General features: G+C 45.4%; 1 protein-coding gene across 1 annotated transcript in view; it reads right to left on the bottom strand.

Moving 5' to 3' along the window:
• The window catches only part of ap4b1 (adaptor related protein complex 4 subunit beta 1), a 40,945-nt gene extending 19,191 nt beyond the window's left edge, over nt 1-21,754 (bottom strand). The window contains exons 1-6 of the mRNA XM_045696119.1: nt 21,605-21,754; nt 20,933-21,051; nt 20,228-20,452; nt 20,016-20,146; nt 19,341-19,488; nt 8,759-9,044 (exon numbers count right to left, since the gene is read on the bottom strand). Of these exons, the coding sequence (XP_045552075.1) occupies nt 8,759-9,044; nt 19,341-19,488; nt 20,016-20,146; nt 20,228-20,452; nt 20,933-21,045 (903 nt within the window). The 5' untranslated portion in view covers nt 21,046-21,051; nt 21,605-21,754. The remainder of the gene's footprint in view (nt 1-8,758; nt 9,045-19,340; nt 19,489-20,015; nt 20,147-20,227; nt 20,453-20,932; nt 21,052-21,604) is intronic.
• Nucleotides 21,755-23,792: the final 2,038 nt, after the last annotated feature.

Raw genomic sequence — 23,792 nt, 5'->3', positions numbered from 1 at the left:
TAAACACTACACACACTGATTATAAACATTACACACTGATTATAAACATTACACACTGATTATAAACACTACACACTGATTAAACATTAGGAACAGTATGTAGACTAAGTGAACAACACACTAAGGACACCTTCCTAATATGAAGTTTTGAACAGCTTCAACTATTCATGGCCAATGGTCTGCTTCTAAATCTGCTGTCAGCGTGTTAAGAACTAACATTTTCTCCCAAAGACTGAAATAAGGTAAATACACTTCATAGCCAAAAGTATGTGGCTATTGTGGCTATTTCACCATTGCTGACAGGTGTATAAAATCGAGCACACAGCCATGCAATCTCCATAGACAAACATTGGCAGTAGAATGGCCTTACTGAAGAGCTCAGTGATTTTCAACGTGGCACCATCACAGGATGCCACCTTTCCAACAAGTCAGTTCATCACATTTCTGCCCTGCTAGAGCTGCCCCGGGTCAACTGTTAGTGCTGTTATTGTGAAGTGGAAACGTCTAGGAGCAACAACGGCTCAGCCGCGAAGTGTTAGGCCACACAAGCTCACAGAACGGGAGTAGCACGTAAAAATCGTCTGTCCTCGGGTGCATCACTCACTACCGAGTTCCAAACTGCCTCTGGAAGAAACGTCAGCACGAGAACTGTTCGTTAGCAGCTTCATGAAATGGGTTTCCATGGCCGAGCAGCCGCACACAAGCCTAAGATCAATATGCGCAAAGTCAAGCATCAGCTGAAGTGGTGTAAAGCTCACTGCCATTGGAAGCAGTGCAAACGTGATGAATCAAGCTGCAGCATCTGGCAGTCCGTCAGACGAATCTGGGTTTGGCAGATGCCAGGAGAAAGCTACCTGTCCCAATGCATAGTGCCAACTGTAAAGTTTGGTGGAGGATGAATTGGAACGCCGACTGCGAGCCAGGCCTAATCGCCCAACATCAGTGCCCGACCTCACTAATGCTCTTGTGGCTGAATGGAAGCAAGTCCCCGCAGCAATGTTCCAACATCTAGTGGAAAGCCTTCCCAGAAGAGTGGAGGCTGTTATAGCAGCAAAGGGGGGACCAACTCCATATCAATGACTTCCCAGAAGAGTGGAGGCTGTTATAGCAGCAAAGGGGGGGGACCAACTCCATATTAATGACTTCCCAGAAGAGTGGAGGCTGTTATAGCAGCAAAGGGGGGGGACCAACTCCATATTAATGACTTCCCAGAAGAGTGGAGGCTGTTATAGCAGCAAAGGGGGGACCAACTCCATATTAATGACTTCCCAGAAGAGTGGAGGCTGTTATAGCAGCAAAGGGGGGGACCAACTCCATATTAATGACTTCCCAGAAGAGTGGAGGCTGTTATAGCAGCAAAGGGGGGACCAACTCCATATCAATGACTTCCCAGAAGAGTGGAGGCTGTTATAGCAGCAAAGGGGGGGGACCAACTCCATATTAATGACTTCCCAGAAGAGTGGAGGCTGTTATAGCAGCAAAGGGGGGGACCAACTCCATATTAATGACTTCCCAGAAGAGTGGAGGCTGTTATAGCAGCAAAGGGGGGGACCAACTCCATATTAATGACTTCCCAGAAGAGTGGAGGCTGTTATAGCAGCAAAGGGGGGACCAACTCCATATTAATGACTTCCCAGAAGAGTGGAGGCTGTTATAGCAGCAAAGGGGGGACCAACTCCATATTAATGACTTCCCAGAAGAGTGGAGGCTGTTATAGCAGCAAAGGGGGGACCAACTCCATATTAATGACTTCCCAGAAGAGTGGAGGCTGTTATAGCAGCAAAGGGGGGACCAACTCCATATTAATGTCCATGATGTTGGAATGAGATGTACCACAAGCAGGTGTCCACATACTTTTGGTCATGTAGTGTATCCGTTTGTGCGTATGGAACATTTCTGGGATCTGTTATTTCAGCTCATGAAACATGGGACCAACACTTTACATGTTGCCTTTATATTTGAGTTCAGTATAGATAGACGTGTGTATGCTAGAATGAAGGTTTAAAAACGAGAGCTGCATCTCAGCCAACACATTTGGCATAGACTACCAATATACCATACCTCGCAGTACAATCTTCTCTAAAAATAGTTACACAACATGTTCTGCAATAAGAAAACCAGATGAGTTCTCCAATAGCAGCTGAACCAATACCATAGTGGTTATGGATAATGTTAGATGTATTGGACTATAAGGTATAGATAATGATGAACCAATACCATAGTGGTTATGGATAATGTATTGGACTATAAGGTATAGAGAATGATGAACCAATACCATAGTGGTGATGGATAATGTATTGGACTATAAGGTATAGAGAATGATGAACCAATACCATAGTGGTCATGATAATGGATAATGTATTGGACTATAAGGTATAGAGAATGATGAACCAATACAATAGTGGTGATGGATAATGTATTGGACTATAAGGTATAGAGAATGATGAACCAATACCATAGTGGTGATGGATAATGTAGTGGACTATAAGGTATAGAGAATGATGAACCAATACCATAGTGGTCATGATAATGGATAATGTATTGGACTATAAGGTATAGAGAATGATGAACCAATACCATGGTGGTGATGGATAATGTATTGGACTATAAGGTATAGAGAATGATGAACCAATACCATAGTGGTCATGATAATGGATAATGTATTGGACTATAAGGTATAGAGAATGATGAACCAATACCATGGTGGTGATGGATAATGTATTGGACTATAAGGTATAGAGAATGATGAACCAATACCATAGTGGTGATGGATAATGTATTGGACTATAAGGTATAGAGAATGATGAACCAATACCATGGTGGTGATGGATAATGTATTGGACTATAAGGTATAGAGAATGATGAACCAATACCATAGTGGTGATGGATAATGTATTGGACTATAAGGTATAGAGAATGATGAACCAATACCATAGTGGTGATGGATAATGTATTGGACTATAAGGTATAGAGAATGATGAACCAATACCATAGTGGTGATGGATAATGTATTGGACTATAAGGTATAGAGAATGATGAACCAATACCATAGTGGTTATGGATAATGTATTGGACTATAAGGTATAGAGAATGATGAACCAATACCATAGTGGTTATGGATAATGTATTGGACTATAAGGTATAGAGAATGATAAAGAACCTGCAGGATTCTAGAAAAAGCAGTTGGGGAATAAATGTTGGGAGTTTTACATTGTAAATGTGAGTATATTTAAACGGTTTACATTGTAAATGTGAGTATATTTAAACGGTTTACATTGTAAATGTGAGTATATTTAAACGGTTTACATTGTAAATGTGAGTATTTTTAGATGGTTTAAATGATTACATTTCCTACTAACCTTCTAAAAGTTGACGGTGCCAAAATCTTGTGTGAGAGACATGCTTCATCATGCTTCATCACGCTTCATGCTTCATCACGCTTCATCATGTTTCATCATGCTTCATCACGCTTCATCACGCTTCATCATGCTTCATGCTTCATCATGCTTCATCATGCTTCACCATGCTTCATCACGCTTCATCATGCTTCATCATGCTTCATCATGCTTCATCATGCTTCATCATGCATTTACATTAGCAACAGAGCACACCACCACCAATAGTGTTCTACCATTTATTGAGTACAGAGACAAATAGCAAAAGGAGTCCATAGTATCTAAATATAGTCTAAACCTACAAACCAATGTACAGCGCAACGGAAAGTATTCAGACCCCTTCCCTTTTTCCACATTTTGTTTATATGTTACAGCCTTATTCTAAAAAAAAATGTTGAATGAATTGTTTTCCTCATCAATCTATCCCATAATGACAAAGTGAAAGCAGGTTTTTAGAAACATTTGCAAATGTATAAAAAAATTAAAACTGAAATACCTTATTTACATAAGTATTCAGACCCTTTACTATGAGACTCGAAATTAAGCTCAGGTGCATCCTGTTTCCATTGATCATCCTTGAGATGTTTCTACAACTTGATTGGAGTCCACCTGTGGTAAATTTAATTGATTGGACATGATTTGGAAAGACACACACCTGTCTATATAAGGTCCCACAGTTGACAGTGCATGTCAGAGTAAAAACCAAGTCATGAGGTCGAAGGAATTGTCCATAGAGCTCCAAGACAGGATTGTGTCGAGGCACAGATCTGGGGAAGGAAACCAAAAAATGTCTGCAGCATTGAAGGTCCCCAAGAACACAGTGGCCTCATCATTCTTACATGGAAGAAGTTTGGAACCACCAAGACTCTTCCTGGAGCTGGTCGCCCAGCCAAACTGAGCAATCGGGGGAGAAAGGCCTTGGTCAGGGAGGTGACCAAGAACCCAATGGTCACTGTGACAGAGCTCCAGAGTTCCTCTGTGGAGATGGGAGAACCTTCCAGAAGGACAACCATCTCTGCAGCACTCCACCAATCAGGCCTTTATGGTAGAGTGGCCAGACGGAAGCCACTCCTACTTGGAGTTTGCCAAAAAGCACCTAAAGACTCTCAGACCATGAGAAACAAGATTCTCTGGTCTGATGAAACCAAGATTGAACTCTTGCCTGAATGCCAAGCGTCACGTCTGGAGGAAACCTGGCATCATCCCTACGGTGAAGCATGGTGGTGGCATAATCATGCTGTGGGGATGTTTTTCAGTGGCAGGGACTAGGAGACTAGTCAGGATTGAGGGAAAGATGAACAGAGCAAAGTACAGAGAGATCCTTGATGAAAATCTGCTCCAGAGTGCTCAGGACCTCAGACTGGGGCGAAGGTTCACGTTCTAACAGGACAACGACCCTAAGCACACAGCCAAGAGAACCAAAGAGTGGCTTCAGGACAAGTCTCTGAATGTCCGTGAGTGGCCCAGCCAGAGTCCGGACTTGAAGCTGATCGAACATCTCTGGAGAGATCTGAAAATAGCTGTGCAGCGACGCTCCCCATCCAACCTGACAGAGCTTGAGAGGATCTGCAGAGAAGAATGGGAGAAACTCCCCAAATACAGGTGTGCCAAGCTTGTAGCATCATACCAAAGAAGACTTGAGGCTGGAATCGCTGTCAAATGTGTTTCAACAAAGTACTGAGTAAAGGGTCTGAATATTAATGTACATTTATTTCTTCAATTTTCATCTTTAAAACATTTGCAAAAATGTGTCATTATGGGTTATTGTGATGTCATTATGGGTTATTGTGATGTCATTATGGGGTATTGTGATGTCATTATGGGGTATTGTGATGTCATTATGGGTTATTGTGATGTCATTATGGGTTATTGTGTGTAGATTAATGAGGGAAAAAAAGAATAAAGCTGTAACGTAACAAAACGTGGAAGAAGTCAAGGGGTCTGAATATTTTCTGAATGCCCTGAATATCAAGTGCTGTGGAGGGCACAATCTTACAACGTTGCAGTCCTGAAATGAGAGCTTTACCGTCTATGCCAAAAGCCTGGGCTTCTGATGGAAACTACAGAACGGTCATCAACACATGCTTCTCTCTACATTTACATTTTAGTCATTTAGCAGACGCTCTTATCCAGAGCGACTTACAGTAGTGAATGCATACATTTCATGCATTTAAAAAAAATAAATAAAATTTTTGTACTGGCCCCCCGTGGGAATCGAACCCACAACCCTGGCGTTGCACACACCATGCTGGCGTTGCAAACACCATGCTCAACCAAACTGAGCCACAGGGAAGACTACATGTGTGTACCCAGGCCCCACAGGCGTATGGAAAGGACCCCACCCTGGTCACCAATTCAGCTCACCGATGTAGAGAGAGAGACAAGGGCCTTAGCAGAATGCAATGAAAAAGCTTGTGTGGTCCAGAGATAGGAAGTCTTATCTATGGCTCCTGATGAGGGACAATAGAATTCCCGCCACTGCATGTCACAACAATCCACCTGATTCTACAAAGTATTTAGTCTTCCAGATGCTCTAACAAGCATGTGTCCATCTGCAGACGGTGCTCTTCGACTGTAAAATGCACCAGACTGTGTAAACAGCGCGGCAGGTAGCATGGCAGTTAAGAGTATTGGGCGAGTAAACGAAAAGTCACTGGTTCGAAATCACCGAGCTGACTAGGTGGAAACCCCTAATTGCTCCAGCAAGTCGCTGTGGATAAAAAAAAACGTCTGCTAAGTGACTAAAATGAAAATGTACATTTAGACTGTATAAGACAAACCCCACAAAAGAAAAGACAACGTGGTCTCGATGTCTAAGTAGTGACGGCTAGTTCAAACTGCAGTAGGATGGTCGTCCTCACAGCGGGTGAATCAGCCTGTGATTGGCGAATAGCACTCGGTTGATCTCTGGGAGCAGGAAACAGGAGAGCCGAATAGATCATGTGATACAAAAATAAGAGACAAGAATTAATTTAATGAAATCAAAGCAAAGGAATGTAGTTTGTGATCATCCTGACAGTCTAAGGCAGGGTGATCTGCCTTCATCCTAATCCATCTACAGGCGGGGGATAACGTGGCGGGGGATAACGTGGCGTTTCTACAGGCGGGGGATAATGTGGCGTTTCTACAGGCGGGGGATAACGTGGCGGGGGATAACGTGGCGTTTCTACAGGCGGGGGATAACGTGGCGTTTCTACAGGCGGGGGATAATGTGGCGTTTCCTGTTAGTATGAATGCAATTAGTGGGTCCTGCCTTGATGACTGTATCAGATTTACACTACTTGTCCTGTAGACTTGTGTAGTCTTAAATTATTACTTGGAATAAACAGATAGCTAAAATGCTCCTTGTCCAGGAATGACATGCTAGCTAGTGATGAAGCCATCTGCTCCTGCAGCTAGCTAGTGATGAAGCCATCTGCTCCTGCAGCTAGCTAGTGATGAAGCCATCTGCTCCTGCAGCTAGCTAGTGATGAAGCCATCTGCTCCTGCTAGCTAGTGATGAAGCTATCTGCTCCTGCTAGCTAGCAACAGATCTACATGTAACTAGCTTCCTACCGAGCTACATTACTAAGGTTGCTGGGAGTAATTTTACAGCTGGCATTGATGGATTCACATTTCTATAACTAAATAGTTAGGTTACAAATAAATTAAAAATACTTTACCTGATAGCAGATTGTCGGACGGAGATCTCTCTCTTGTTGTCACCAGCTGACTACTACCTTAGGTACGGATAATGTCATTGGCAGAAAACCAGTTTTGATTGGTTTACAGTCACTCCAATACCTTGACTTTGTTGTCCTTAGGCCATTTTGCCACAACTTTGGAAGTATGCTTGGGGTCATTGTCCATTTGGAAGATCCATTTGCGACAAAGCTTTAAACTTCCTGACTGATGTCTTGAGATGTTGCTTCAGTCCCTCCTGCAGCAAAGCCCCCCCACAACATGATGCTGCCACCGCCGTGCTTCACGGTTGGGATGGTGTTCTTCGGCTTGCAAGCCTCCCCCTTTTTCCTCCAAACATAACGATGGTCATTATGGCCAAACAGTTCTATTTTTGTTTCATCAGACCAGAGGACATTTCTCCAAAAAGTACGATCTTTGTCCCCACGTGCCGTTGCAAACCGTAGTCTGGCTTTTTTATGATGGTTTTGGAGCAGTGGCTTCTTCCTTGCTAAGCGGCCTTTCAGGTTATGTCGATATAGGACTCGTTTTACTGTGGATATAGATAGTTTTGTACCTGTTTCCTCCAGCATCTTCACAAGGTCCTTTGCTGTAGTTCTGGAATTGATTTGCACTTTTCGCACCAAAGTACGTTCATCTCTAGGAGACAGAACGCGTCTCCTTCCTGAGCGGTATGACGGCTGCGTGGTCCCATGGTGTTTATACTTGCGTACTATTGTTTGTACAGATGAACGTGGTACCTTCAGGCGTTTGGAAATTACTCCCAAGGATGAACCAGACTTGTGGAGGTCTACAATTGTTTTTCTGAGGTCTTGGCTGATTTCTTTTGATTTTCCCATGATGTCAAACAAAGAGGCACTGAGTTTGAAGGTAGGCCTTGAAATACATCCACAGGTACGCCTCCAATTGACTCAAATTATGTAAATTAGCCTATCAGAAGCTTCTAAAGCCATAACAATTGTTGGAATAATGACTTGTGTCATGCACAAAGTAGATGTCCTAACCCACTTGTCAAAAATATAGTTTGTTAACAAGAAATTTGTGGAGTGGTTGAAAAACTAGTTTTAATGACTCCAAACTAAGTGTAAACTTCCGACTTCAACTGTACATACACTACCGTTCAAAAGTTTTGGGTCACTTAGAAATGTCCTTGTTTTTGAAAGAAAAGCACATTGTTTTGTCCATTAAAATCACATCAAATTGATCAGAAATACAGTGTAGACATTGTTAATGTTGTGAATGACTATTGTAGCTGGAAACAGTTGATTCTTTAATGGAATATCTACATAGGTGTACAGAGGCCCATTATCAGCAACCATCACTCCTGTATTCCAATGGCACGCTGCGTTTGCCAATGGCACGCTGCGTTTGCCAATGGCACGCTGCGTTTGCCAATGGCACGCTGCGTTTGCCAATGGCACGCTGCGTTTGCCAATGGCACGCTGCGTTTGCCAATGGCACGCTGCGTTTGCCAATGGCACGCTGCGTTAGCTAATCCAAGTGTATAATTTTAAAAAGGCTAATAGAAAACTAGCACAGCTGAAAGATGGCTTGCTACGGCCCACCACCTAATAGAATATGACATAGAACACACCTGGACGTGACATAGAACACACCTGGACGTGACATAGAACACACCTGGACGTGACATAGAACACACCTGGACGTGACATAGAACACACCTGGATGTGACATAGCGCTGCATAGCGTAGTTCCCGGGAGGCGCTGCCCGCTGCAGCCAGGAGGGGGCCCCGTGCTCTCTCAAGTGCCGACATACACACGGCGGGCAGCGTGGAACACAGGGACAGGAAGAGGCGGAGCGTGGCGGCCATGACGGGGGCGTGGTGAGAGAGAAGGGCGGGGTCTAACAGAGATAGTATGTCGAACAGCTCGTCTTCGCTGCGAGGCTGATACCGCTGGAGCACCGCTAGCACCTCAGACTGGCCCCACACATCACATAGCTTCAGTCTGGAACACAGAGACACAGAGACACAGAGAGACAGAGAGACAGAGAGACAGAGAGACAGAGAGAGAGAGAGAGAGACAGAAACAGAGAGAGAGACAGACAGAGCGAGAGAGACAGACAGAGCGAGAGAGACAGACAGAGCGAGAGAGACAGACAGAGCGAGAGACAGAGACAGAGACAAGAAAAGGGCAACCAGTGAAGAACAAACACCATTGCAAATACAACCCATATTTATTTTCATATCTTTTTGAACTTTTGTGAGTAATGTTTACTGTTAATTTTATAGTTCATTTCACTTGCTTTGGCAATGTAACCATATGTTTCCCATGCCAATAAAGCCACGGACGGACGGACGGACATACAGACGGACGTACAGACGTACAGACGTACAGACGTACAGACGTACAGACGTACAGACGTACAGACAGGTGGGTGGTATAGAGGAGATGGACCCACTGGTTGTCCTCTAGGTTACAGAGAGCTGGTAGTCCCATCCACCACACTACCAGGTGGTATAGAGGAGATGGACCCACTGGTTGTCCTCTAGGTTACAGAGAGCTGGTAGTCCCATCCACCACACTACCAGGTGGGTGGTATAGAGGAGATGGACCCACTGGTTGCCCTCTAGGTTACAGAGAGCTGGTAGTCCCATCCACCACACTACCAGGTGGTATAGAGGAGATGGACCCACTGGTTGTCCTCTAGGTTACAGAGAGCTGGTAGTCCCATCCACCACACTACCAGGTGGGTGGTATAGAGGAGACGGACCCACTGGTTGTCCTCTAGGTTACAGAGAGCTGGTAGTCCCATCCACCACACTACCAGGTGGTATAGAGGAGATGGACCCACTGGTTGTCCTCTAGGTTACAGAGAGCTGGTAGTCCCATCCACCACACTACCAGGTGGGTGGTATAGAGGAGATGGACCCACTGGTTGTCCTCTAGGTTACAGAGAGCTGGTAGTCCCATCCACCACACTACCAGGTGGGTGGTATAGAGGAGATGGACCCACTGGTTGTCCTCTAGGTTACAGAGAGCTGGTAGTCCCATCCACCAAACTACCAGGTGGTATAGAGGAGATGGACCCACTGGTTGTCCTCTAGGTTACAGAGAGCTGGTAGTCCCATCCACCACACTACCAGGTGTGAAACAGGGAAGTGACTCAGGGGGTATGCTAATTTGGTATAGAGCAGACCTAACTCACTCTATTAAATTAGTCAAAACAGGAACATTTTACATCTGGCTAGAAATGAATAAGGAAATGATCTCAACAGAGAAAATGTCCTCCTGTGTGCTACCTACATCCCCCCACTAGAATCCCCATACTATAATGAAGACAGCTTCTCCATCCTACCTATATCCCCCACTAGAATCACCATACTATAATGAAGACAGCTTCTCCATCCTACCTATATCCCCCCACTAGAATCCCCATACTTTAATGAAGACAGCTTCTCCATCCTACCTATATCCCCCCACTAGAATCCCCATACTTTAGTGAAGACAGCTTCTCCATCCTACCTACATCCCCCCACTAGAATCCCCATACTATAATGAAGACAGCTTCTCCATCCTACCTATATCCCCCCACTAGAATCCCCATACTATAATGAAGACAGCTTCTCCATCCTACCTATATCCCCCCACTAGAATCCCCATACTATAATGAAGACAGCTTCTCCATCCTGGAGGGGGAAATCAAATCATTTCCAGGCCCAGAGACATGTACTAGTCTGTGGTGACCTAAGTGCCAGAACTGGACAAGAACCTGACACCCTGAGCACACAGGGGGACAAACACCTACAGTGGTTCCTCCTTTAAAAGTTGTGATCTTACACCTCGGGACATAGAGATACCCAGTGTCACAGCTTCATTACTCCAGACCACCACAAGGGGGAGGTAGAGGTACCCAGCGGCTTCATTACTCCAGACCACCACAAGGGGGAGGTAGAGGTACCCAGCATCACAGCTTCATTACTCCAGACCACCACAAGGGGGAGTTAGAGGTACCCAGCGGCTTCATTACTCCAGACCACCACAAGGGGGAGGTAGAGGTACCCAGCGGCTTCATTACTCCAGACCACCACAAGGGGGAGGTAGAGGTACCCAGCGGCTTCATTACTCCAGACCACCACAAGGGGGAGGTAGAGGTACCCAGCATCACAGCTTCATTACTCCAGACCACCACAAGGGGGAGGTAGAGGTACCCAGCGGCTTCATTACTCCAGACCACCACAAGGGGGAGTTAGAGCACTCATTATGCATTTGGGTCCCAAGGTTTTTATATGACCAATCACATCGAGTGGTTCCAATGACGAATTTGACGTTATGCCACCGCTCCCTGATGACTTTCTTCAGCAAAAATGGCTGACAAAACATTACGGTGGAAGCTAATTTAAGTAATTATAACGTCATAACGAGTCAAGCAAAAAAATGGACAGTTGAGAGGAATGTGTTAGTTAATGTAGAGACAAACGACTGGCCATATTTTTTTGTCATAAAGTTAAATTTACGAAAAATCGCTATTTAGCAAATTTGATTTCAGTCATATCCAATACCAGGTGTATCAAACTCCATTATTTGAATGATGCTGTGTCTGCATGTATGTATTACAATTATACACTGTTGGGATCGGCTAAACTTTGAACACTGAGATATTAAATAAATGATAGAGAAGAAGCCTTGAATAGAAAGAGTGGAAGAGAATGGGATTTATTTCAGAAGTTAAGGGTTCTCTGTAGAACGCCAGAAGGCTTTGGAATGTGTTTGATGGAGGAGAGCGATGTGTTGATAAAGGGAAGACAGATGGACATCTGTGGATTAGGTGAAGGAGGGGTTGAGGTCAGGAGGAGAGGGGTGAGGTCAGGAGGAGAGGAGAGCGATGTGTTGATAAAGGGAAGACAGATGGACATCTGTGGATTAGGTGAAGGAGGGGTTGAGGTCAGGAGGAGAGGAGAGCGATGTGTTGATAAAGGGAAGACAGATGGACATCTGTGGATTAGGTGAAGGAGGGGTTGAGGTCAGGGGGAGAGGGGAGCGATGTGTTGATAAAGGGAAGACAGATGGACATCTGTGGATTAGGTGAAGGAGGGGGTGAGGTCAGGAGGAGAGGGGTGAGGTCAGGAGGAGAGGGGAGCGATGTGTTGATAAAGGGAAGACAGATGTGGATTAGGTGAAGGAGGGGGTGAGGTCAGGGGGAGAGGGGTGAGGTCAGGAGGAGAGGGGAGCGATGTGTTGATAAAGGGAAGACAGATGTGGATTAGGTGAAGGAGGGGTGAGGTCAGGGGGAGAGGAGAGCGATGTGTTGATAAAGGGAAGACAGATGTGGATTAGGTGAAGGAGGGGTTGAGGTCAGGAGGAGAGGGGTGAGGTCAGGAGGAGAGGGGAGCGATGTGTTGATAAAGGGAAGACAGATGTGGATTAGGTGAAGGAGGGGTTGAGGTCAGGAGGAGAGGGGTGAGGTCAGGAGGAGAGGGGAGCGATGTGTTGATAAAGGGAAGACAGATGGACATCTGTGGATTAGGTGAAGGAGGGGGTGAGGTCAGGAGGAGAGGGGAGCGATGTGTTGATAAAGGGAAGACAGATGTGGATTAGGTGAAGGAGGGGTTGAGGTCAGGGGGAGAGGGGTGAGGTCAGGAGGAGAGGAGAGCGATGTGTTGATAAAGGGAAGACAGATGTGGATTAGGTGAAGGAGGGGTTGAGGTCAGGGGGAGAGGGGTGAGGTCAGGAGGAGAGGAGAGCGATGTGTTGATAAAGGGAAGACAGATGTGGATTAGGTGAAGGAGGGGTTGAGGTCAGGGGGAGAGGGGTGAGGTCAGGAGGAGAGGAGAGCGATGTGTTGATAAAGGGAAGACAGATGGACATCTGTGGATTAGGTGAAGGAGGGGTTGAGGTCAGGAGGAGAGGGGTGAGGTCAGGAGGAGAGGAGAGCGATGTGTTGATAAAGGGAAGACAGATGGACATCTGTGGATTAGGTGAAGGAGGGGTTGAGGTCAGGAGGAGAGGGGAGCGATGTGTTGATAAAGGGAAGACAGATGGACATCTGTGGATTAGGTGAAGGAGGGGTTGAGATCAGGAGGAGAGGAGAGCGATGTGTTGATAAAGGGAAGACAGATGGACATCTGTGGATTAGGTGAAGGAGGGGTTGAGGTCAGGAGGAGAGGAGAGCGATGTGTTGATAAAGGGAAGACAGATGGACATCTGTGGATTAGGTGAAGGAGGGGGTGAGGTCAGGAGGAGAGGGGAGCGATGTGTTGATAAAGGGAAGACAGATGTGGATTAGGTGAAGGAGGGGTTGAGGTCAGGGGGAGAGGGGTGAGGTCAGGAGGAGAGGAGAGCGATGTGTTGATAAAGGGAAGACAGATGTGGATTAGGTGAAGGAGGGGTTGAGGTCAGGGGGAGAGGGGTGAGGTCAGGAGGAGAGGAGAGCGATGTGTTGATAAAGGGAAGACAGATGTGGATTAGGTGAAGGAGGGGTTGAGGTCAGGGGGGAGAGGGGTGAGGTCAGGAGGAGAGGAGAGCGATGTGTTGATAAAGGGAAGACAGATGGACATCTGTGGATTAGGTGAAGGAGGGGTTGAGGTCAGGAGGAGAGGGGTGAGGTCAGGAGGAGAGGAGAGCGATGTGTTGATAAAGGGAAGACAGATGGACATCTGTGGATTAGGTGAAGGAGGGTTGAGGTCAGGAGGAGAGGGGAGCGATGTGTTGATAAAGGGAAGACAGATGGACATCTGTGGATTAGGTGAAGGAGGGGTTGAGATCAGGAGGAGAGGAGAGCGATGTGTTGATAAAGGGAAGACAGATGGACATCTGTGGATTAGGTGAAGGAGGGGTTGAGGTCAGGAGGAGAGGAGAGCGATGTGTTGATAAAGGGAAGACAGATGTGGATTAGGTGAAGGAGGGGTTGAGGTCAGGGGGAGAGGGGTGAGGTCAGGAGGAGAGGAGAGCGATGTGTTGATAAAGGGAAGACAGATGGACATCTGTGGATTAGGTGAAGGAGGGGTTGAGGTCAGGAGGAGAGGGGTGAGGTCAGGAGGAGAGGAGAGCGATGTGTTGATAAAGGGAAGACAGATGGACATCTGTGGATTAGGTGAAGGAGGGGTTGAGGTCAGGAGGAGAGGAGAGCGATGTGTTGATAAAGGGAAGACAGATGTGGATTAGGTGAAGGAGGGGTTGAGGTCAGGGGGAGAGGGGTGAGGTCAGGAGGAGAGGAGAGCGATGTGTTGATAAAGGGAAGACAGATGGACATCTGTGGATTAGGTGAAGGAGGGGTTGAGGTCAGGAGGAGAGGGGAGCGATGTGTTGATAAAGGGAAGACAGATGGACATCTGTGGATTAGGTGAAGGAGGGGTTGAGGTCAGTTCCCCTTAAGGGAGTAATCTGGGTTAGTATCTGGTTACCTTCTTTCTCTTGGTCATAAACTAAGGATTGGAGAGAGGGAGTGTCTTAAGTAGGATGTATATAACCAATGGAGAGAAGTGTTGGGTTGTCTGATTACAGCTGTACAGAACCTTTGGGAAGAATTAAACTTGGTTAAAGCTTCTCTAGTGTCTGTCCGTGGGTTATTTACTCTGAAGAACAAGAACCTAACAACACTTGAACAGTGTTTACCACTTCTGCTCCTGGGACATCAATGATTACACATTGTAACTTTACAATAGACTAGAAACATGATTTAAGTAAAGGATGAATTGTAATTCATATATACACGGTTGTGTGGCTCAGTTGGTAGAGCATGGTGTTTGCAACGCCAGGGTTGTGGGTTCAATTCCCATGGGGGACCAGTACAGAATAAAAATTAAAAAAAATGTATGAAATGTATGCATTCACTACTGTAAATCGCTCTGGATAAGAGCGTCTGCTAAATGACTAAAAATGTAAATGTAGAAAACAGTACACTACACTTCCTATGCATATCTAACTCCTTTCATCTACATTCATGTGAGGAGGTTCTCCCAGCCATGTGGACGATTAAAAACAGGGCAGCAAAATGTATTTGTCACCAGAGCGGTTTAGAACATATTACTATTAATAATGTAATGAAATAAGCAGGAAGCAGGTTTCTAGCCCGAAGTGCAGCACGCTATCGACTGTGTCCAAAATGTATTAATTGCGGTTGGGGCCGATTGTGGCTAAAAACACTTTATCTATTGGAATCTTTAACATATGGGGGGAAAGTATTATTACTAGTTTTCACAAGCAGGCTGTGAATTCTTCTAACAGCGTTTCTAGGGCTGTTAGCTGAACAATAGACTTATTCAAGCTTTACTGAAGAATTGTCTAATAGCCGAGCTGGACGTGAAAACCCCCCAACTTGCAACAAATCATTTGTATCTACCTTTCCACATCTACCGACACACGGTTAATGTTCTGGAAAAAAAATAGAAAAATAATTCTATATCATGAATCCCGAGTGGCACAGCGGTCTAAGGCGCTGCATCTCAGTGCAAGAGGCATTACTACAGTCCCTGGTTCGAATACAGGCTGTATCACATCCGACCGTGATAGGGCAGCGCACAATTGACCCAGCATTATTCCGGGGTAGGCCGTGATTGGCCCAGCATTATTCCGAGGTAGGCCGTGATTGGCCCAGCATTATTCCGGGGTAGGCCGTGATTGGCCCAGCATTATTCCAGGGTAGGCGGGGATTGGCCCAGCATTATTCCGGGGTAGGACGTGATTGGCCCAGCATTATTCCGGGGTAGGCGGTGATTGGCCCAGCATTATTCCGGGGTAGGCCGTGATTGGCCCAGCATTATTCCGGGGTAGGCCGTGATTGGCCCAGCATTATTCCGGGGTAGGCCGTGATTGGCCCAGCATTATTCCGGGGTAGGCCATGATTGGCCCAGCATTATTCCGGGGTAGGCCGTGATTGGCCCAGCATTATTCCGGGGTAGGCTGTGATTGGCCCAGCATTATTCCGGGGTAGGCCGTGATTGTACAGTTGAGAATGACACAAAATATTAATTTCCACAAAGTTTGCTGCTTCAGTGTCTTTAGATATTTTTGTCAGATGTTACTATGGAAAACTGAAGTATAATTACAAGCATTTCATAAGTGTCAAAGGCTTTTATTGACAATTACATGAAGTTGATGCAAAGAGTCAATATTTGCAGTGTTGACCCTTCTTTTTCAAGAGCTCTGCAATCCGCCCTGGCATGCTGTCAATTAACTTCTGGGCCACATCCTGACTGATGGCAGCCCATTCTTGCATAATCAATGGTTGGAGTTTGTCAGAATTTGTGTGGTTTTGTTTGTCCACCCGCCTCTTGAGGATTGACCACAAGTTCTCAATGGGATTAAGGTCTGAGGAGTTTCCTGGCCATGGACCCAAAATATCGAGGTTTTGTTCCCCGAGCCACTTAGTTATCACTTTTGCCTTATGGCAAGGTGCTCCATCATGCTGGAAAAGGCATGGTTCGTCACCAAACTGTTCCTGGATGGTTGGGAGAAGTTGCTCTCGGAGGATGTGTTGGTACCATTCTTTATTCATGGCTGTGTTCTTAGGCAAAATTGGGAGTGAGCCCACTCCCTTGGCTGAGAAGCAACCCCACACATGAATGGTCTCAGGATGCTTTACTGTTGGCATGACACAGGACTGATGGTAGCGCTCACCTTGCCTTCTCCGGACAAGCTTTTTTCCGGATGCCCCAAACAATCCGAAAGGGGATTCATCAGAGAAAATGACTTTACCCCAGTCCTCAGCAGTCCAATCCCTGTACCTTTTGCAGAATATCAGTCTGTCCCTGATGTTTTTCCAGGAGAGAAGTGGCTTCTTTGCTGCCCTTCTTGACACCAGGCCATCCTCCAAAAGTCTTTGCCTCACTGTGCATGCAGATGGACTCACACCTGCCTGCTGCCATTCCTGAGCAAGCTCTGTACTGGTGGTGCCCCGATCCCGCAGCTGAATCAACTTTAGGAGATGGTCCTGGCCCTTGCTGGACTTTCTTGTGTGCCCTGAAGCCTTCTTCACAACAATTGAACCGCTCTCCTTGAATTTCTTGATGACCCGATAAATGGTTGATTTTAGGTGCAATCTTACTGGCAGCAATATCCTTGCCTGTTAAGCCCTTTTTGTGCAAAGCAATGATGACGACACGTGTTTCCTTGCAGGTAACCATGGTTGACAGAGGGAGAACAATGATTCCAAGCACCACCCTCCTTTTGAAGCTTCCAGTCTGTTATTCAAACTCAATCAGCATGACAGAGTGATCTCCAGCCTTGTCCTCGTCAACACTCGCACCTGTGTTAACGAGAGAATCACTGACATGATGTCAGCTGGTCCTTTTGTGGCAGGACTGAAATGCAGTGGAAATGTTTTGGGGGGATTCAGTTCATTTACATGGCGAAGAGGGACTTTGCAATTAATTGCAATTCAACTGATCGCTCTTCATAACATTCTGGAGTATATGCAAATTGCCATCATACAAACTGAGGCAGCAGACTTTGTGAAAATTAATATTTGTGTCATTCTCAAAACTTTTGGCCACGACTGTACTGGGTGAAATATCACAGTGTGACATCACAGCAGATTTGTGACCTGTTGCCACAAGAAAAGTGCAACCAGTTTAGAACAAACATTGTAAATACAACCAATATTTAAGCTTATTTTCCTTTTTGTACTTTGACTATTTGCACAAATGTCTTTATACTTTTGGAACTTTTGGAAGTGTAATGTTTACAGTAAATTTTTGTATTGTTTATTATCTACTTCACTTGCTTTGGCAATGTTAACCTGTTGGGTCTAGGGGGCAGCATTTGCACGTCTGGATAAAAAAAATGTACCCGATTTAATCTGGTTACTAATCCTACCCAGTAACTAGAATATGCATATACTTATTATATATGGATAGAAAACACTCTAAAGTTTCCAAAACTGTTTGAATGGTGTCTGTGAGTATAACAGAACTCATTTGGCAGGCAAAACCCTGAGACATTTTCTGACAGGAAGTGGATACCTGATGTGTTGTATTGACTTTAAAGCTATCCCATTGAAAGACACAGGGGTTTAGGAATATTTTGGCACTTCCTATTGCTTCCACTAGATGTCACCAGCCTTTACAAAGTGTTTTGAGTCTTCTGGAGGGAGATCTGACCGAACAAGAGCCATGGAACGGTGATGTCCCATTAGACACCTGGCGCTACTTCATGTTGGGTACCCTCGTTCCAATACGTTATAAAAGGCTATGCATTCGTCCACCTTGAATATTATTCATGTTCTGGTTAAAAAAGGCCCTAATGATTTATGCTATACAACGTTTGACATGTTTGAACGAACGGAAATATATTTTTTCCCCTCGTTCATGACGAGAAGTCCGGCTGGCTTACATCATGTGCTAACGAGACGGAGATTTTTGGACATAAATGATGAGCTTTTTTGAACAAAACTACATTCGTTATGGACCTGTGATACCTGGAAGTGACATCTGATGAAGAGAATCAAAGGTAATGGATTATTTACATAGTATTTTCGATTTTAGATCTCCCCAACATGACGTCTAGTCTGTATCGCAACGCGTATTTTTCTGGGCACAGTGCTCAGATTATTGCAAAGTGTGATTTCCCAGTAAGGTTATTTTTAAATCTGGCAAGTTGATTGCGTTCAAAAGATGTAAATCTATAATTCTTTAAATGACAATATAATATTTTAACAATGTTTTCTAATTTTAATTATTTAATTTCTGACGCTGACTTGACTGCCGGTTATTGGAGGGAAACGATTTCCTCAACATCAATGCCATAGTAAAACGCTGTTTTTGTATATAAATATGAACTTGATAGAACTAAAAATGCATGCATTGTCTAACATAATGTCCTAGGAGTGTCATCTGATGGAGATTGTAAAAGGTTAGTGTATCATTTTAGCTGGTTTTATGGTTTTGGTGACCCTGTCTTTGACTTGACAAAACATTACACACAACTCTTGTAAATGTACTGTCCTAACATACTCTAAATTTATGCTTTCGCCGTAAAACCTTTTTGAAATCGTAAAACGTGGTTAGATTAAGGAGATGTTTATCTTTCAAATGGTGTAACATAGTTGTATTTTTGAAAAATTTGAATTTTGACATTTATTTGGATTCAAATTTGCCGCTCTTGAAATGCACCTGCTGTTGATGGAGTGCACCACAGGTGGCACGCTAGCGTCCCACCTAGCCCCAAGAGGTTAACATATGTTTCCCATGCCAATAAAGCCCTGAAATTGAATTAACACACACACACAGAGAGAAAGAGATGCACACACACACACACACACCACACACACACACACACACACACACACAACCCCCCCCCACCTACCTGTTGAGGAGGTGGTGAGCAATGGGTTTGTTGATAGCCACGCCCCCTTCTTCCTGTAGAATCTCCTCCAGTGCCCGGAGACAGTTCACCATGACGATGGGGTCTGGGTCCCTTAGCAACCCATACAACTCATTCACTACAGCCACATCTGGAACACAGGAGGGGCACTAACAGCATGCCTTGGATGTGTGTGTGTGTGTGTGTAAGGTATATGTGTACCTGTGTATGTCTGTGTGTATAATGTGTGTATATAATGTGTGTGTGTGTGTGTGTGTGCAAGGTATGTGTGTACCTGTGTATGTCTGTGTGTATAATGTGTGTATATAATGTGTGTGTGTGTGTGTGTGTGTGTAAGGTATGTGTGTACCTGTGTATGTCTGTGTGTATAATGTGTGTGTGTATAATGTGTGTGTACCTACCTATCTCTGTGTTAGGTTGTAATGTGTGTGTGTGTGTGTGTGTGTGTAAGGTATGTGTGTACCTGTGTATGTCTGTGTGTATAGTGTGTATATAATGTGTGTGTGTGTGTGTGTGTGCAAGGTATGTGTGTACCTGTGTATGTCTGTGGGTATAATGTGTGTATATAATGTGTGTGTGTGTGTGTGTGTAAGGTATGTGTGTACCTGTGTATGTCTGTGTGTATAATGTGTGTGTGTATAATGTGTGTGTACCTACCTATCTCTGTGTTAGGTTGTAATGTGTGTATCTTGGCCCAGCCCAGTACAGCCACTCTCCGAACACACGTCGCCTTGTCCTTCAGTCCCACTGTAAGAGGCTGCTGCACATACTGTAATAGACCTGGGAGCCTGCAACACACACACGTTACATATTACACACATATTACACACCACGTTACTTATTACACACACACACACACACACACACACCTGAGGTTGCACATGTTACGTAGGGCCAGGCTGCGGACCATGGGGTTGTGATCCAAGCAGTCTTTCCTCAGGGTGTTTATTACCAGCAGAGACAGCTCAGGGTTCAGACTGGCATAGGCACACAGAAACACATACACCAGTTTCTTCTGGACAATATCCACCGTTGCACATGCCTTCACCATCTCACTGTACAACCCAGACACATCTTGTCCTTGAGACATCACTCTGGAAAAAGTGAAAGGGAGCAGGGGAGAGAAGAGAGAGATAAAAGGGGGAGAAAGAGAGAGGGGGGAGAGATAGAAATAGATGGGGGGAGAGAGAGAGAGGGGAGAGAGGGGAGAAAGAGAGGGGGGGAGAGAGAGAAATAGATGGGGAGAGAGAGAAAGAGGGGAGAAAGATAGAGGGGGAGAGAGAGAGATGGGGAGAGAGAGAGGGGAGAAAGAGAGGGGGGGAGAGATATATGGGGAGAGGGAGAAAGGGGTAGGGGAGAGAGGGGAGAAAGATAGAGGGGAGAGAGAGATAGAAGGGGGAGAAAGATAGACATAGATGGGGGGAAAGATAGAGAGAGAGGGAGGGGAGAGATAGAGAGACAGACACGTTAGTGTATGTGTGTATTTGCAGTCAGTTGTAATTGTGCATGTGTGTAGCATAGTTAGTGGTAACGTTAGCTGTGTGTGTGTGTGTGTGTGTGATAGTTGTGAACACCTGATGACTCTGTGGATGGTGTTTCTGTAGCGTAGGTGGTCAGCTTGGACGTTAGGGTTGGACAGAGCTCTCCTCAGCTCCCTCACTGTATGCTCTCCGCCAAGGTAAGGCATAGTAGCCTGGACAACAGAATAAGGTACAGGTATTAGCTACAGGTGAGTCCAGCAGACTGTCTGACACACAGACAGACGCTACCGAAAGGCTACTGATGTTACAACTGCCACACACACACACACACACACACACACACACACACACACACACACACAAGAGAGAGAGAGAGAGACAGGACAAAGACAGGGGGGTTGTTAGTTCTCTGGTTTCTAAGGCAGAGAGACACAGCTATAACGGTTTACAATTAGAGCAAGGCAACGTTGTTAGCTACAGTAGCTAACGTTAGTTAGAGCAAGGTAGTGTTGTTAGCTACAGTAACTAACGTTAGTTAGAGCAAGGTAGTGTTGTTAGCTACAGTAACTAACGTTAGAGCAAGGTAGTGTTGTTAGCTACAGTAACTAACGTTAGAGCAAGGTAGTGTTGTTAGCTACAGTAGCTAACGTTAGTTAGAGCAAGGCACGTTAGCTAACGTTAGCTACTCAACATTACCATCCATTTCAGATATTAACGCTGCTTACGTTACATTGTGTTCGGATATTGTGACCTAAAACCACTTACCGTTTAGTCGTCACTTATGTAGTATTTCATGGAAAATAAAAAATGTTTTCGTTGAAATCGCTAGTTTGTTGACATCCGTTGTAATACGGACACCGGTATTCAGCACGCATGGTGACGTCACGGCGGCATGGTAATGAGGAAACCTTCAAAATACAAGTCCGCATTTCAAAAACATTACAACGTGGATAACTCATTCAAAAGCTATTGAATATTTATCAATGTTTACTTGTATTGTGCCAACAAGAGAAGGCAATAAGTATTTTATTAAAACATTTTTTTTTTTTTTATACAATGTTGAGAATATTGGGCTGTAGATATATCTTTTTAGGGGTGTAGAATACACAGTAATTTTGGAGGGGGACTGTGTCACAAGCACCGTCCTCTTAGTCCTGAATAACTTACTTGCATACCACATGTTCTTCATGTTTCCAGTGGTTGTTGGTTGTGTGGTGGTGTTTTGTGCCTGTACATTTTCCATTCCCCCCCCCACTAATCAAAATCCACGACCAGCTCTTCCTCGGGCTGGGCTCGAGTGCTAGTGCGCATGTACCAATGGGCTCCTGAGACCGGAACTAGCAAGATGTCAGCCCCCACGAATCGACATCTGCGATGGTGAGGAGATTACGTTGAATACAAATGGTCGGACTTCTTGGAGGCAGTCTCTAGTTCATATGCTGCGTTCAAAACAACTGGAAACTCTGGAAATCTCAGACTTCCAAGCGTTCAAGAAAACTGGGAACTTGGGGAAGAAAAAAAAACAACACCGACTGGGAAAAATAGTTTAGAACGGTTATCCAACTCGGAATTCCAATTTGGGAACTCTGACCTCTCTAGAGCTCCGACTTTCCTACCTGAAAATCACTGCCGCCATGATTTGATCACGTATTTTTTCAGAGTTCCCAGTTGTCATGAAAGCAGCATTCGATATTAAACTGATTATATGGCAGAAAGCAGAGTATGGCATTTACTCTGTTTATCTTAATCGGCGTAAGGCCATAATCGAAGTAAGCAGATACCGATTAAAACATCTGGTTTTCTGATACATTTTTGGAATGATTAGGACATGGAGCAGCAACACGTCGTTATCGTTCAAATAAACGGTGTATGTCCCAAAGTCTGAATCAAAAATAACACTGTCACTGTGCCATAATGTTTATTTTGATTGGTGATTTTCTGCATTTATTAAATCAGTAGCCTGATTAAAGATGTGTCCATGTACAGGATTATCGTTCTTGCAACGCATGTAAACGTAGTAAACAGACGGACTGTCCTCAGTCGCATTACCGTGTGCATTTAACCGTGCTCACCGACAAGAAGCTGCCATGTGGGGAATCATGCTTGTTTCAACTTAATGATACCACGTCTTCTTTTGACTGATGCTAATATGGCTAAAATTCGCTAGCTGGCTAACCAACAACATTAACAATAAAGTCCTTTTTAAATCAACTTCCATTGTCCTCCAGCAGTGGCTGCTATTCTCATTTTATTTGTGTCTCTGTTCAGAGTGGTTGGAAAGCGAGAGGCAGGTTGGAAAGCGAGAGGCAGGTTGGAAAGCGAGAGGCAGGCTGGAAAGCGAGAGGCAGGCTGGAAAGCGAGAGGCAGGCTGGAAAGCGAGAGGCAGGCTGGAAAGCGAAGCAGGTTGCAGGTTGGAAAGCGAGAGGCAGGCTGGAAAGCGAGAGGCAGGCTGGAAAGCGGGAGGCAGGCTGGAAAGCGCGAGGCAGGCTGGAAAGCGAGAGGCAGGCTGGAAAGCGAGAGGCAGGCTGGAAAGCGAAGCAGGTTGCAGGTTGGAAAGCGAGAGGCAGGCTGGAAAGCGAGAGGCAGGCTGGAAAGCGCGAGGCAGGCTGGAAAGCGCGAGGCAGGCTGGAAAGCGCGAGGCAGGCTGGAAAGCGAGGCGCAGGCTGGAAAGCGAGGCAGGCTGGAAAGCGAGAGGCAGGCTGGAAAGCGAAGAAGGTTGGAAAGCGAGAGGCAGGCTGGAAAGCGAGGCAGGCTGGAAAGCGAGGCAGGCTGGAAAGCGAGAGGCAGGCTGGAAAGCGAGAGGCAGGCTGGAAAGCGAGAGGCAGGCTGGAAAGCGAGAGGCAGGCTGGAAAGCGAGGCAGGTTGCAGGCTGGAAAGCGAGGCAGGTTGCAGGCTGGAAAGCGAGAGGCAGGCTGGAAAGCGAGGCAGGCTGGAAAGCGAGGCAGGCTGGAAA

Source organism: Salmo salar, chromosome ssa15 (assembly GCF_905237065.1).
Source record: "Salmo salar chromosome ssa15, Ssal_v3.1, whole genome shotgun sequence".
In the NCBI taxonomy this organism is placed as follows: domain Eukaryota; kingdom Metazoa; phylum Chordata; class Actinopteri; order Salmoniformes; family Salmonidae; genus Salmo; species Salmo salar.
Note: the sequence above shows the minus strand (reverse complement) of the source record. Positions and strands in the feature narration are given on the sequence as shown.